The sequence below is a fragment of the Rhipicephalus microplus genome, chromosome 3, assembly GCF_043290135.1.
Source record: "Rhipicephalus microplus isolate Deutch F79 chromosome 3, USDA_Rmic, whole genome shotgun sequence".
In the NCBI taxonomy this organism is placed as follows: Eukaryota; Metazoa; Arthropoda; class Arachnida; order Ixodida; family Ixodidae; genus Rhipicephalus; species Rhipicephalus microplus.
The window spans coordinates 162,422,406-162,437,998 of record NC_134702.1 but is presented as its reverse complement, the minus strand read 5'-3'; the positions used below and the strand labels follow the sequence as shown (position 1 = coordinate 162,437,998).

Below are 15,593 nucleotides of genomic sequence, written 5' to 3'. Positions count from 1 at the left end.
AGAGAGAAGGTTCGGTGGGCAGACAAGATTAAGAAGTTTGCGGGTATAAACTAGCAGCAGCAAGCACAGGACCGGGTTAACTGGCGGAACATGGGAGAGGCCTTTGTCCTGCAGTGGACGTAGTCAGGCTGATGATGATCATGATGATGAAGTTTGCACGACCAAGGGTGGTCTCCAGGTTCTTTCTCCGACCAAGTACGCAAGTCGAGTGGCTATCGTGAAAGTGGGGGAGCGTTCTATGGCCACGCTTCATGGTATGATGTCTTCTCGCTTATCACGGACGACAGTTATAGCGCGAGAACAAAACGACGACACAGAGACAAGAAGGACACGAAGGATGCCTTCTTGTCTTGTGTCGTCGTTTTGTTCTCGCGCTAAAACTATCGTCATGCCATACCAACTAGCCCAAGCTGCCACACTCTTATCATGCAGCTTGCAGCACCCGTGTACACTTTGAAATGCAGCGATTTCCGCTCCACTTCTACGTCCACCAGGAACTTGGGGCAGTGTGTATGCCAACTTACTGCATGCAGTTCGTGACAGGGATCACTACACGCTGTCTCATCAGACGCAGGAAGTGGGTTGACACTGTGCGTGTGTTCCTTGTTGGGTGTTTGTGCTTTTTTTTCTTCTTACGTGGAATGCAGACATCTGCATTATGACCCACTTTCGAGAAGAAACGGCAATCTTCTGTTTTGAGTTCACCCGCAGAAAAGACGTGCCTGCCATAAAACCTCTAGCAACGTCGTTGGGAAGACAGTTGCTTGGCTTCTTTGTTGTTGGCAGGAGCCTTGTTGGTTTCTTCTGAGTCTGTTGCAGCTCCGGTTGCCCGCTGCTGCCTTGATGCGTTCTCCGCTAACATACATTCATATGTGGGGTTTAACGTCCCAAAACCACCATATGATTATGAGAGACGCCGTAGTGGAGGGCTCCAGAAATTTCGAACACCTAGGGTTCTTTAACGCGCACCCAAATCTGAGCACACGGGCCTACAACATTTCCGCCTCCATCGGAAATGCAGCCACCGCAGCCGGGATTTGAACCCACGACCTGCGGGTCAGCAGCCGAGTACCTTAGCCGCTAGACCACCTCGACGGGGCCTCTCTACTAACAGGTGTACATCCAAGGTGCTTTGGAAAGTCAGCTCTTTTTCGGCAAAGAGGCGCTGTTGGTGATGTTCGTCCCGGATTCTGCAAATGAATCTGTCTCGCAGCGTGATGTCTCGTGACAGTATTGTTGGGTTCCGCTGTAAAACAGGCTCTTTGCGTCCTCTTGACGTCAATGTTGTAGCCGTAGCCGCTGGCACACTTAAGTCGCTGTCCAGTGTCAAACTCTTGAGGGCTGCGGCATAGTTCCTGGTCGATTCACCGGGGTTTTGGTTTCGTCGCTAGAAGTACTGGCCATAAAGCTCCGATGGTCTTGGGTTGGAAAGCCACTGAAGTGTGACCAGTTCGCTGAAGCTGACTTCCCCAGGCGTTTTCGGCATGACCAGCGCACGCACTGTCTCGAAGGTGTCCACACCGCGTGACGTGAAGAGCAGGGCACGTTTCTTCTCTTCGCTGCTCCCGTGAAGGGCTCGATGGCGCCGTATATTCCTTCTGTAGCCAGTACACGCATATAGCGTCCAAGTTGCGCTAGCATCACAATCCGTGCGTCGTCACCATTATGACGTTGCGGGTTTTGTGAAGTGCACCGAATGAGGAACGACACCGCTCGGCTGTTGGGTAGGAACTGCTTTATTTTTGCAAAACTGCGCCTGTTTGCGGAATGCGCGATCCGTACGCTGCGTCCACATTAGACACATTTAGTTAGGCGTACGTAACGAGCCTACGTACGCAGCGTGGCTAAGTGAGGGAAGTGCGCATGTGCAGTACGTAAAGTATATGTTCCATAAATATTGGCGTATGCCAAAAAAAAAGGCGGCATGCGTAAACGTGACGAGGTGGAGCGTACGCACCGCAACGCTCTCGCGATATCTCGATTGAAATAGGAACCAGACAGCAAAATGGCAGTGATGACATCGAAAGCAGAGAGCAACAAAGTTCGCCCAAATCGAATATATTTTACTTTGAGAGACGATGTTGTGCTGCTATCAGAAGTACAAACCAGCGATCTGTTTAGGCATCTGGAACAAATCAACGTAAACCATGGATCAAAATAATTCACCTTGGCGTAGATGTCAGTGGCCATTATGACGGCCGCTACCACACGAGTGCGCTAAAAAGCACTTAAAATTTTTTCTTTCTATTAACACACATCTAGTTGAACCAAACGTACCTCGGTATGGTCAATACGGTGAACTAAAAGTGTCGTTGAGCGCTTCGCATGCAGCATACGCAACGTATCGTGCCACGTATGTAGGCTCGTTACGCACGCCCAACTAAAAGTTGGGAGTTTTAGAATAGCGCACCGCGAGCACTTGCGGTGCGGTCGCTGCCACTGCGCATGCGTCGTCACGCTAGTCGGCGTTCGCGTTCGCGGACCGCACGCGAAAAATCCGAAATTGCGTGCGGTAACGGCGGCCCACATGTGGCCCACAAGCGCTGGTTTCGAGGCTACGGGCGGTGATGGCGGCCCGCATGTGGCACGCAAGCGCTGGTTTCGAGGGTACGGTGTCGCTGCGATCAAGCGTTTATATCGCAGCAGGGCAAACGCTATTCTAAAGCTCTTATAGCGCCCGCAACGCCCGCAGCGCTTCCAAACGGTATTCTAAAACTCCCTATTGTCTCTTGAAGGGAAACAGCAACCCAATACTGCGTTCGCTCCAACCACCCGGCGGAGTGACCAAAAGCCGGCGCTCATGACTCTATGGGGGTGGCTGTACGCACATTTGGCGGGAACGGCAATGCACCACTTGTAGAACATTACGCAGCCAGTGCAGGAATTTCCAGAGCAGCATGCAGTGCCTGGGCCTTGTGAAGGGCGCGGGAATGCCAGCGTTTGTGCTCATGCAGAATAAACTAAACGAATGCCAGACCACTCTCCGTGTCACAGGCAGATCTGAGTGATAGGGGAGCGATCGTGCATCGACTTGGGTTGATACAGTGAAACGAGCTGCTGCGCGAATAAGCGCTTCCAAACTGCCGTGATTTGGCAATGCCTGTGGCGTCGATACGACACTAGTGCGCCAGAAGTGGTAGTGACAGCACTGTCTAGAATACGAATGGTACCTACGGCATGAGCCGAGTACTTAATTATCAAATGCAGGAGTTTCATTCAGGATCCTGTTTATAATTCATGACTATGCCTTTCATTTTTTCGACTAGGGGCTCTTGAGTATTCTCATGTCCTTTCTTACTCAGTAAGTTGAACCAGTTACCATTTCCTCATTGAAAATGACCTTACCTTGTGTCGCAGCTACCACCACCGGAACCCCGCAGGAACTGTGGCCGACATCCTGAATGGAACAACGCTCCGTGGCCTCTCGGACGGCATCCAGCAGCTGTGGTCGGTGCTGAAGCGAAACGGACTGCACAAGTCGCTCTGGATCACCGAGACCGCGTCTGCCACCGGTGACGGACTGCTCGCCATCTCGGATACATACGCTTCGTCGCTCGTGTGAGCCTGCGCGCATTTATATTTGCGCATTACCCTAGGTGACAAACCTAGGGTGTACTGGCGAGTACATCGGTGCGCAATTAAATACTTACTTCAACAGATGCACCAGTAAACAGGTGATGCACAAAGCAGAGTCTGGAATGGTTTTCTAGTTCCCCAATTACTTACGTCAAGTACAACTAACAAAATTCCGTCATCTGTATCTGCTTTGAAATCCGAAAAACGCCTTGTGTTCACTTGGCCGTGAATATGCTTGTTATAGCCTGCAAACACAGACAGACGTAGGTAGCACGTGTCATTTGATATTTCAGTGATTTTTCAAAGGTTTTTGTAAACATATCCTTTAGCCTAAGGTTTCCAGAGTTTGTCGCAGCATACATGGCATCACAGAATAAAGAGATTAGGTTTGAAGGCAGTTTTTCTGTAGCATGAAATGAAGTAAAAAATGCTTGAAAAAAATGTGTGAGGTGATTGACAACTTGCTGACTACACAAGAACTCAACGCTGAGTGACTTTTAAGATGAGTTTTGCGTCTGTGAAAAATGCCGGCAACTTGCGTTGGCATGGTGAGGACAGGCTGGTTCATAAGCGACCGGGATGCTATTAAGCCCATCTAGATCTATACAAAATAACTTCTTCATTGGCTCTGGGACAGCTTATTACGTATTTCAGCTTTCTTATAGTAGAGTACTAAGTTCTCTAAATCGTTAACCACTTTTTCTAAACATTCTCCCATAGAAGAGTACATCGTACTCTAAATTGTAGTAAATTTATTCTAAGCACACACCACAGTTTCTTAAACCATATTTGATCAAAATTGTTGCAAGTGACGGCTAACTAAGCCTATGAGAGTGCTTGAGCAAATATCATTTTGCGTCAACGCGAACGCATTGACACTAGATGGAATGCTTGAAATGCAACACCCAGTGACCCAAGGCCCTGTCTGTTTGTCTGCGGTGTCTAACGCCAATAACGTTCGGCTGAGATAATTCTGACGTAAGCAATTCGGGGCCCCTATAGTTCGAACTCTCAACTTTGATATTGCCTGAAACGCGTCACTTCCCCGGCAACGTTAAAGGCAGAGGGAGTGGCTGCACAGTGAGTATGACGCGGATCCATGGATGAATGGATGCTACGAGTGTTGCGTTTATAACGGGGCTGTGACCTCAGCTACACCACGCTAATTTTTCAAGTTTGAAATGATGGCTACTGTACCCGAAACAACCTGCCTTAAATCACAGTATCAATATGCACTTTACTAAAGAATAGCTGCGGTTTTAAACTGGTTATGTTTCACTAATCTTAAACTTTTGCGCCACCAATAATTAAATATGTTTCAATACATTTTACTTATGTATATAGCACACATATTTACCTATACGGCGTAGTCTCTGAAGCCCAAGGCTTAAATCACGTTAGTGCCTAAACATGCGCCTGCTTGCATATCGACAGATTGCATCAAAACGTCTCATTTTGGTGCTTTCTCTCAGAAAATACGTAGATCTTCTTTATTACTTATCCGACTACATGACTAGTCATTAGAAGACAAGCCAGCTTCGCTTAAAAGAGCAAAGCGCTGACCTTTTAGTTATAAGATTTATTATAGCCTTCGTTTTGGCCATTTCTCGTATAGTGCCAGCGCCATAACACTCTCGAATCCTTTGCTTTAGAGTATTTACTTAGCTTTAGAGTATTGGCTATAGCGTATAGAGCTATAGAGTATTTACTTAGAGCTTTGTTTTTCATCACTGCTATGAAATAAATGTTTGTTGCCATATCGCATAAATCTGTCAAACCTGTATTTGCTGATGAGTCGTCTAGTTTTTTTGTTCATAATTATGCGTGAACGTTGTTTCTATAAAAAAGTAATGGAACATTTTTTTGTCTATCTACTGTCTTCTATGAGCCTAAGTCTGGCCTCGAGCTTAATTTTGCACCTTGTTTTTTTCTCGCCTTGAGTACTTCCCCAACCCATTTCCTTACAGACTCAATTTTTTTGAGTTCGGAGCACCCTGGAAGCCCGGGTTGTCATATGCTGCCATAATTGACAACATAGGACGATAAATGACGAAAGGCGGGCTCACATTTGTTCCGTCAAATGCATCGAGAATTCTACTGTGTATTGTACAGCCTCGATGAATAATGTTCATTTTATCTGCAGCCGCTTTTTCGCAGGACAGACAGCCTGTTGTGTTAACCAAAGATTACTGAAACATTACATATGGCTAACCGGAGGCTCACCTTCTAATGTATATATAAGTACTCTAAATATCTGAGAGTAAGCTCGTGCCAAAAGCTGATAAAGGCGAAGGGTTCCACGAGCACAGAAATTAAAAATGCTGTCGAAGGATTGAGGCAATATGTCAATAATAGTGACAGGGTATGTGCCGGCCAACGTATACCATTAACTTGCCTGAAGAGATGCGCAAACAGTTGCCTTTTGCGAAGACACCAACACGTGCCAAGCTGATGGCTTATTGCCTGGGCATGTGAAGATGGCTCTTTGCCTTCTGTCTTGTCCTCCGTTGTGCCCCGTTTCAGTTGCTAAGTGGTGTTTGTGGTGTTCTGACTTTTTTCTTGAGCCCTTGTTCGCATGTCCACTCTTTTAAATTAAACTTTTTGCACCTGGCGCCGAATGCCCTAGTTTTACACATCATCATCATCATCATCATCAGCCTGACTACGTCCACTGCAGGACAAAGGCCTCTCCCATGTTCCGCCAGTTAACCCGGTCCTGTGCTTGCTGCTGCCAATTTATACCCGCAAACTTCTTAATCTCATCTGCCCACCTAACCTTCTGTCTCCCCCTAACCCGCTTCCCTTCTCTGGGAATCCAGTCAGTTACCCTTAATGACCAGCGGTTATCCTGTCTACGCGCTACATGCCCTGCCCATGTCCATTTCTTCTTCTTGATTTCAGCTATGATATCCTTAACCCCCGTTTGTTCCCTAATCCACTCTGCTCTCTTCTTGTCTCTTAAGGTTACACCTACCATTTTTCTTTCCATTGCTCGCTGCGTCGTCCTCAATTTAAGCTGAACCCTCTTTGTAAGTCTCCAGGTTTCTGCTCCGTAACTAAGTACCGGCAAGATACAGCTGTTATATACCTTCCTCTTGAGGGATAATGGCAAACTACCTGTCATAATTTGAGAGTGCTTGCCAAATGTGCTCCACCCCATTCTTATTCTTCTAGTTACTTCAGTCTCGTGGTTCGGCTCTGCGGTTAATACCTGCCCTAAGTAGACATAGTCTTTTACAACTTCAAGTGCACTATTACCTATCTCGAAGCGCTGCTCCTTGCCGAGGTTGTTGTACATTACTTTCGTTTTCTGCAGATTAATTTTAAGACCCACCTTTCTGCTCTCCTTGTCTAGCTCCGTAATCATGAGTTGCAATTCGTCCCCCGAGTTACTCAGCAATGCAATGTCATCGGCGAAGCGCAGGTTACTAAGGTATTCTCCATTGACTCTTATCCCTAACTGTTCCCATTCTAGGCTTCTGAAAACCTCCTGTAAGCACGCGGTAAATAGCATTGGGGAAATTGTGTCCCCCTGCCTTACACCCTTCTTGATTGGTATTCTGTTGCTTTCTTTATGAAGCACTATGGTAGCAGTTGATCCCCTGTAGATTTCTTCCAGAATGTTTATATATACTTCATCTACGCCCTGATTCCGCAGTGTTTGCATGACGGCTGATATTTCTACTGAATCAAACGCTTTCTCGTAATCTATGAAGGCTATGTATAGGGGTTGGTTATACTCTGAGCATTTCTCTATTACCTGATTGATAGTATGAATGTGGTCAATTGTTGAGTAGCCTGTTCGAAATCCTGCTTGTTCCTTTGGTTGATTGAATTCTAATGTTTTCTTTACTCTGTTAGCAATTACCTTTGTAAATAGCTTGTATACTACAGAGAGCAAGCTGATCGGCCTGTAATTCTTCAAGTCCTTGTCATCTCCTTTCTTATGTATTAAGATGATGTTAGCGTTCTTCCAAGACTCTGGTACTCTTCCCGTCAGGAGACACCTCGTAAACAGGGTGGCTAGTTTTTCTAACACAATCTGTCCTCCATCCTTCAGCAGATCTGATGTTACCTGATCCTCACCAGCAGCTTTGCCCCTTTGCATGCTCTCCAAAGCTTTCCTGACTTCTTCTATCATTACTGGTGGGGTGTAATCTGGGTTACTGCTAGTTCTTATAGTATTAAGGCCGTGGTTGTCACGGCTACTGTACAGATCTCTGTAAAACTCCTCTGCTATTTTAACTATCCTATCCATATTGGTAGTTATTTTGCCTTCTTTGTCCCTTAGTGCATACATCCGACTTTTGCCTATCCCAAGTTTCCTCTTCAATGCTTTGACACTTCCTCCGTTTTTCAGAGCGTGTTCAATTCTCTCCATGTTATACCTTCTTACATCGCATACCTTACGTTTATTAATCAACTTCGAAAGCTCTGCCAGTTCTATTTTGTCTGTTGTACTTGACACTTTCATGATTTGACGCTTCTTAATTAAGTTCTTCGTTTCCTGGGAAAGCTTGCCAGTGTCTTGTCTAACTACCCTGCCTCCAACTTCCACTGCACACTCCGTAATGATACTCGTTAGATTATCATTCATTGTATCTACGCTAAGGTTCGTTTCCTCACTAAGAGCCGAGTACCTGTTCTGCAGCGACACTCTGAATTCCTGTACTTTCCCTCTCAGTGCTAGCTGATTGATTGGCTTCTTGCGTATCAGTTTCTGTCGTTCCTTCTTCAAGTCTAGGCGAATTCGAGACCGTACTATTCTATGGTCACTGCATCGTACCTTGCCAATCACTTCCACATCCTGCACGATTCCAGGTTGTGCACTCATTATAAAGTCTATTTCGTTCTTATTTTCGCCATTAGGGCTCCTCCATGTCCACTTGCGGTTTTCTCGTTTTCGGTAGAAGGTATTCAAAATCCGTAAATTATTGCGTTCTGCGAATTCTACTAGTAGCTCTCCTCTGGCGTTTCTAGTACCGATGCCATAATCTCCTACTGCCTGGTCTCCAGCCTGCTTCTTCCCTACCTTTGCATTAAAGTCGCCCATCACTATAGTATACTGTGTTTTTACCTTACTCATTGCCGATTCCACGTCTTCATAGAAGCTTTCAACTGAAGCGTCATCATGGCTGGATGTAGGCGCGTAAGCCTGTACTACCTTCATCTTGTATCTTTTATTCAGTTTAATTACGATACCTACCACCCTTTCATTAATGCTATAGTATTCCTCTATGTTGCCAGCTATGTTTCTGTGAATTAGGAACCCGACTCCCAGTTCTCTTCTGTCTGCCAAGCCCCTGTAGCAAAGGACGTGCCCATTCTGTAGCACCGTATAAGCCTCATCTGTCCTCCTAACCTCACTGAGCCCTATTATATCCCATTTAACACCCTCTAGCTCCTCGAATAGTACAGCTAGACTTCCCTCACTAGATAAGGTTCTAGCATTAAACGTTGCCAAGTTCAGGTTCCAATGGCGGCCTGTCCGGATCCAGAGATTCTTAGCACCCTCTGCTGCGTTGCAGATCTGACCGCCGCCATGGTCAGTTGCTTCGCAGCTGCTGGGGACTGAGGGCCGTGAGTTATTTGACGTAAGCATGTGGGAGGTAGTGGCCAGATACTGCACCAGGGTGGCCAATCCTTCTCTGGTGAGGGAGTGCGTTCTCGGCGGTGTTTGCCGGTGAGGCCGCACCCCAGGCCTCTTAATGCAGTTCCATCAACGCGGATTTTTTTTTTTTTTTTTTTTAATCCGGTTGGGAACTGCGCGGTACCGGGATTTGAACCACGGACCTGTTGCATGCGAGGCGGATGCTCTAACCACTACGCCATCGCCGCAACGTTTTACACATAGGTGCATGGAAATGGCCGTAACGAAATCACAAAACAAACAGACACTTATACCACCATCGCAGCTGGCTTGACACTCTGGGCACGGCCGCCAGGCAGGGCGTTTCAGTGGTGTTCCGCCAGGACCTGGTGCAGGGCAACAACCGGCTGCTTGCCGACGACGAGTTCCGACCGCTGCCCGACTACTGGATCAGCCTGGTGCATAAGCGGCTGGTCGGCACTCGTGTGCTCCAGCTGCGCACACAACCCAAGGATGACGCGGTGCGTCTGTACGCCCACTGCCTCAGGGATGGAGCCATCAAGGTGCGCTGTGTTGGAACATCATTTGACATTCAAGTGCCGTCAGGCCACAAATAAAACAACAGAGGGCTAGTTATGAGAATGATTTCGTAAGTCGCTGCCTCTGATGATATTGTGTGAGGCAATTGGATAAATCTATTCCACGGATGGATTTCGGGGCTGCTATATTGGGTTGATATCCTTGCTGTTTTGCATTTAACAACTAAACGACAGGATTATGGTACACGCATGTGCATGAAAGCTATTGGATTGGTGCATTTGACTGTTCATGATTTTGCCCCTGCCGCGGGGGTCTAGGAGCTAAGGTACTCGGCTGCTGACCTGCAGGTTGTGGGATCAAATCCCGGCTGCGGCGGCTGCATTTTCGATGGAGGTGAAAGTGCTGTAGGTCCGTGGGCTCAGACTTGGGTGCGCGGAAAAAAGCCCCAGGTGGTCGAAATTTCCGGAGCCCTTCACTACGGCGTCTCTCGTAATCATATTGTAGTTTTGCAACATTGAACCCCATGTATCTATCTGTTCATAATTTTTGTAATCCGTGTCGCGATGTGCGAAAATTATGTTTGCTTTGCAGTCCAATGGGGTGGTACTCATTTGTATTTCATAAATTTATTTGTACTTGATGGGTCCCCATCAGTGAAACAGTGATCACAGCGATCGGCTGATGATCCAAAGGTCGTGGGTTCGATTGAGGTGGTCGCATTTCGATGGAGGCAAAATGGTAGACGCCTGTGGGCTGTGTGATGTTAGCGCACGTCAAGGAATCTAATGTGGTCAGAATTTCCGGAGCCCCTCATCACGACGTCTCTCGTAATCATACGGTGGTTTTGGGACGTTAAATCCCAGATTACATCTGTGCGTGGTGGAGAGCTATATGCCGGAAGATTTCTGCTCTTAAATTTGTTTGCCGTTAGTTGGCCACTTTTGATGACACTATATCGTCGCCGGCACCATGGTTGGCTATGACGTGCTGCTATCATCAGCATATCTCGGATGTAAACATTTTATAAAAGCACCAAGCAATCGGAAAAAGTTTCACTGACAAGATTTTTTGTTTTTTCATAGCTGCCTCAAGCGTACATCGCTGCCTCTGTTAATTTTGTGTCAAGCAATGGGGTAAAAGAAACCTTCCTGGAAGTTCAGACATCAAGTGAAGTCAAGCGAAATTTCATGTACAACATGAACAAGTACATTGTTAAAGGCCACACTAGCAAGAAAGCCGTAAGCCTACCGCTTAATTGATGAAGTGAGAGGGCAACAACCAGAGAACAACAGCAGTGAACACTTGCACAAAAAAAGCTTCGTTAAAAAGAACACGTGATGCTTCGGTGATTAGTACATATAAATAGATTGAAAAGACCACCATGTCCAGACCACATGTTTTGATAACATGATGTCAAAGGAATTATGTTCTGTTAAACTGTCAAAATAAATAAGAAATCAATCACAAAAAATCAGCACGCATCAGGTGAATACATTGTTGCAAGCATAGACACAATGTACTTTTGCAATATTCAGGCAGGCATTGAAATTAATCAAGCAGGAAGACATCACAAAAGCTCGTGCGTGATGCGAACGTATGGTTATTGGTGCACTTCTTCGGTTGATTTAACTGCTTGGCCTCGTTGTAGCTCAGGGTTTGTGTATAGTGATTTGTTCGATGGCTCTTTATCAAGCATTTTTCGGGTGCTTGTGTTATGCAAGCGCTGGACTGTTCTACGAGGGATGACAAAATCTTTAGGAAGTGTGCAGCTTTCTTATCAGCAAAATGCAGTTGACGTAGGAGGTGGCATGCATAGAGAACTTTGGACGTTCATTATTCTTCTTTCTTGAAAGAGCGGTTTTCTGGGGTCTAAATAGTGACCAACGTTAATGCAACGAGTAGCTTTCTTTTCGAGTAGCGGCATCCTAATAATATTTTGTTTTGTAGTTGCATCCCATACAAAGGTGCAGTAGCTTATATGCAATCGTAAAAAAAATGATATAGCTGGATCATAACACAAGGTGATTAGTTGATAAGATATGACGACCTTTAAATAGAACAAAAAATGCAGCAAACAACTGCTTTAGAATGCGTGAGTTTCACATCATGTGTATACATAACCCAACAACCAAAATTTTGTGTCCCTCTATCACATCAAGCGAGTTTCAACCTACGTTTAATTAGGCATAAGATAGAGTAGTTTTTCGAAGCGGGAACAACAGTTCTTTGATTTTATGACACTAATTTGTGGACTGTTGCACAAGGACCACTCGATTTATTTAAACAACTCATTATTCGCTTGTGAAAAAAAGTCTGGTTTGATATCAGAGGAAAAAAAACGGGCTGGTCTCTACTGCGTATAAAACAAAATATGTCCACTTGTCAATAAAAGGAAACTTCTTCACGTTCGCGTTAAACGAAAGAAGTCCCAAGATGCTTCTATATAGAGCACACCAGTTAGTAATGGACGAAAAGGTCACGCAAAAGCAATGATAACCATGCACTAATGCCGATCGTATAGAGATGTGACAAGAAAATTGAGTGAACGACATCACACATGCCATATTCTGGTTTTGTTAAAAGGGTTCCATGCATGATGTGTCAAATGCTTTGCTGTACTCAACGAAGATGCCAGGAGTTAACTTTTGCGCTTTCATGCTTCTGGGTATTACTTTCTCTGACAGAAGCGCAGACTCGCTTGACCTACCCTGCGGAAGCCGTGATGAAATTCAGGGATGATTTCGTGCTTTAAGAAAGAGCTATGTTATCGGCATAAAATTACCCTTTCTAGGCCTTAGAAATTATAGATGTAACTGACATACGCCTGTGGTTCCCGCGTTGTTCCTGTAGCCACCTCCAAATATAACACTTTAACTCCTTCTATTTCATAGGAGAACGTCCCTGAACTAATCGTCATATTGAATATATGGACCCAGCACAGGCAGGTGACGCCGATGACATATTTTACGGGTGTCAGCTGGATCTAGTTGATATGAATAGCTTTACTGGTTTTCAATGAAGAAGAGGCTTTATGTGCCTCAGAGCAGCTTGTCGGGTTAAGAAAATGCCGTTTTCTAGATATTGCGTTTAAATATTCATAATTATATGTGAGATGTGGGCAGCTGATTGTGGATAATGCATGATGTCATTGAAATGTTCTAACAGTGGCTTTCACGACAGTGAGTGACTTTTCTTGCATTTAACTTGTCCCTGCGCTTGCTCCAGAAAGAAGTTATTATCCACAGGCAATCAGGTGTACAGCTTGGCTCAGTTTAGAAAAGGTTTTCATGGTATTCCCTTTTAGCTTTTTTTGTTTAAGTATGTAAACGGCCTGGTCGCTTTTCAAAGGTCGCCAGCGTTTGGACCTTTCGTGGTCTTCAAAATTATTCGTGAAACTCATGCTTTTCTGTGATTATGCGCTTTAGTACTTGATTAATCCAAGGTTTCTCTGTGTTCTAGGAAATCTCGCCTTTTAATAAACTTCAGTTTGATGTCCAGTCTTGTCCTCTGCTTTACTTGTCGACGCGTTTGAAAACGTGCTGAAACCCTTCAATACGCAATGTTCATTTTACTTCAGAATTGGTTTTACGGACCCTGTTAAATTTCACGATAGGGTCACCGTGGCGGGGTCATCGTGTTCGGCCTGAACCTGTCCAACGAGACGGCCGTGCTATCGGCCATGGATCCCGAGCTGCAGGCGAGTCACGTAATGGCTTACGCGGTGGGACCCGACCCCGCCGGAAACCTGGTGGCGGAGGACGTGCTGCTCAACGGACGTCGCCTGACACTCAGCGAGTCTCTCCGCTTTCCGGACATCGTGCCGGCCGTCCTCCATCCTGGGCAGTCCATGTCGATCAGCGCTTATTCTATGGCCTTCTTCGTTTTCGCTGACTACAAGGCGCCCGCCTGCACAGGAACCTTCTGACACTCTCCGCCTTGTTGTCAAAAAAGCCTCACTTAACGCGGTAAGGTTCTTTGTCGCAGTTCCGGCACTTGCAAGTTCGTTTAATTTTCGATGAGTTTGATCTCGTATTTCGATAATCATGGCAATGAAAGTGCTTCCTATAGGCACGGTGCTCTGCTCAGTAGCCCTATAAGCGTGTGCTTGAAAAATTTTAGCTGATTTTAGTTTTGTACCAAACGAAAAAAAAAGACAAGTGGTGTTGGAGCCACTAGGCCTGTGCCCCTTGCTTCTGCCGCCTCTGCCCTTCTGTAACGCACTTTTCATCCTTACGCGTCGTATATCTATAAGTGCAGGGGATCTGCGCATCCCGAACCCATGGTACAATATTAGGGACGTCGTAGTAGAGGGCTACAGCAATTTAGACAACGTGGCTCTGAAATTTCGTCTACATTAAAATACAGCCACCGCCACCGGGATTTGGTCCCGCGACCTTCGGGTCATCAATAATGAATTACAACCACTACACCACCATGGTGGTCTTTTTTCCGCCGCCAGGTCGAACATTCTTTGCGCATTACAAGGATGTGTTACATTCGGGGTTCCCTCCCTGCCGTGGTGGTCTAGTGGCTAAAGTACTCGGTTGCTGACCCGCACGTCGCGGGATCGATTCCTAGCTGCGGCGGCTGCATTTCCGATGGAGGCGGGAATGTTGTAGGCCCGTGTGCTCAGATTTGGGTGCGCGTTAAAGAACCCCAGGTGGTCGAAATTTCTGGAGCCCTCCAGTACGGCGTCTCTCATAATCATATGGTGGTTTTGGGATGTTAAATCCCACATATCAATCAATTATTGAGGGGTTCTTTATGAAGAAAAGGCGTGGTGCTGGGTGAATTTGTAATCTATTGTGAACATCAACTACGCAGCCACACCAGGGACGCTCGTTTTGCGTTCACTTCTTACCTATGATGTTTTTTTTTTCTTTACGCAGTTGATAGTCACTGTGAAAAAGAAAAGAAGTATGGCGGGAACACATGCATCTGGAAAAGATGATGAACTTTGCCCAGCTCCTCTTATAAAAACACAAAAAAACATGCTGGTGTTTCTTATCAAAGCCAAGGTTGTGGTCCGGGATTTCACTTTATAACTGTGCTATTCTGAGTCGCATTCACTAATGTCTTCGTCGCGTTTTCTCTTTCTTCAAGGATCACCTGGGCAGCATCCAAAAGACGTCGTGTCGCGTGGTGTTAATCACTAATAAAAGCTGAACAATAACAAAAAAGAAGTGCCCGTGCAGTCTGCCCCAGGAAGGACGAAGATGTTTACTTCCATATGAATTGTAAACACAACCTATAATGATGTTGCTGTTTTGTGAATTTGAAAAAAAATATTATAATTATGGCCATAACTTTGTTGTTTTATTAATACTATTTGATTCACTGAAGTGTTGCTTGAGGTTGATGCAAGACGCAACAGCGGTGGCTTCATGCAGTGTGCGTTCGCTGCGTTAAGAAGCTGCGACCCGGCAATCAAGAAAGAAAACGAAATGTATCGCGTACTTTTGGGATGCTCGGAAGTTTCTCAAAATATGAAGGCGACTGCTGAGTTTGACACCAAGCGATGCAAAATGAAGCGCTGAGCCCTCGCAGTAGCGTACAGCGACCGCGCAACGTAGTTTTGGAAATTTGGTAGCACGAAAAGCCACAATTTTTCGTGACGAGGATTAGGCCCGGTCCCGAATAGCAGCGAGCGTGACTCGCATGTCTAGCTCTGCAGAACATGCGCGCTTCGTACCAATGTCGACACACCCAAACATTGGTTCTAGAAACGTTGCTCGGTGGGCCCATTGTCGCAGGTAACCTTTCGTGATGGCCGTACTGCGCTGCAGCTCACGCGAACAGCGCTAACGCAAAGGCAAGTGATAACCTATAGCATAACCAAGTATTGTATAGCAAGGAGGAGAAAGAAAAGTGGCGGTGACGTGGAGCG

General features: G+C 46.0%; 1 protein-coding gene across 2 annotated transcripts in view; it reads left to right on the top strand.

Annotated features, from left to right (window-relative positions):
- Positions 1-15,012, top strand: part of LOC119180320 (heparanase) — a 73,547-nt gene extending 58,535 nt beyond the window's left edge. For both annotated transcript variants that reach the window (XM_075890394.1, XM_075890395.1), the window contains 4 exons: positions 3,358-3,558; positions 9,492-9,729; positions 13,320-13,671; positions 14,810-15,012. In XM_075890394.1, coding sequence (XP_075746509.1) covers positions 3,358-3,558; positions 9,492-9,729; positions 13,320-13,631 — 751 coding nt within the window. In that variant the 3' untranslated portion in view covers positions 13,632-13,671; positions 14,810-15,012. The remainder of the gene's footprint in view (positions 1-3,357; positions 3,559-9,491; positions 9,730-13,319; positions 13,672-14,809) is intronic.
- Positions 15,013-15,593: the final 581 nt, after the last annotated feature.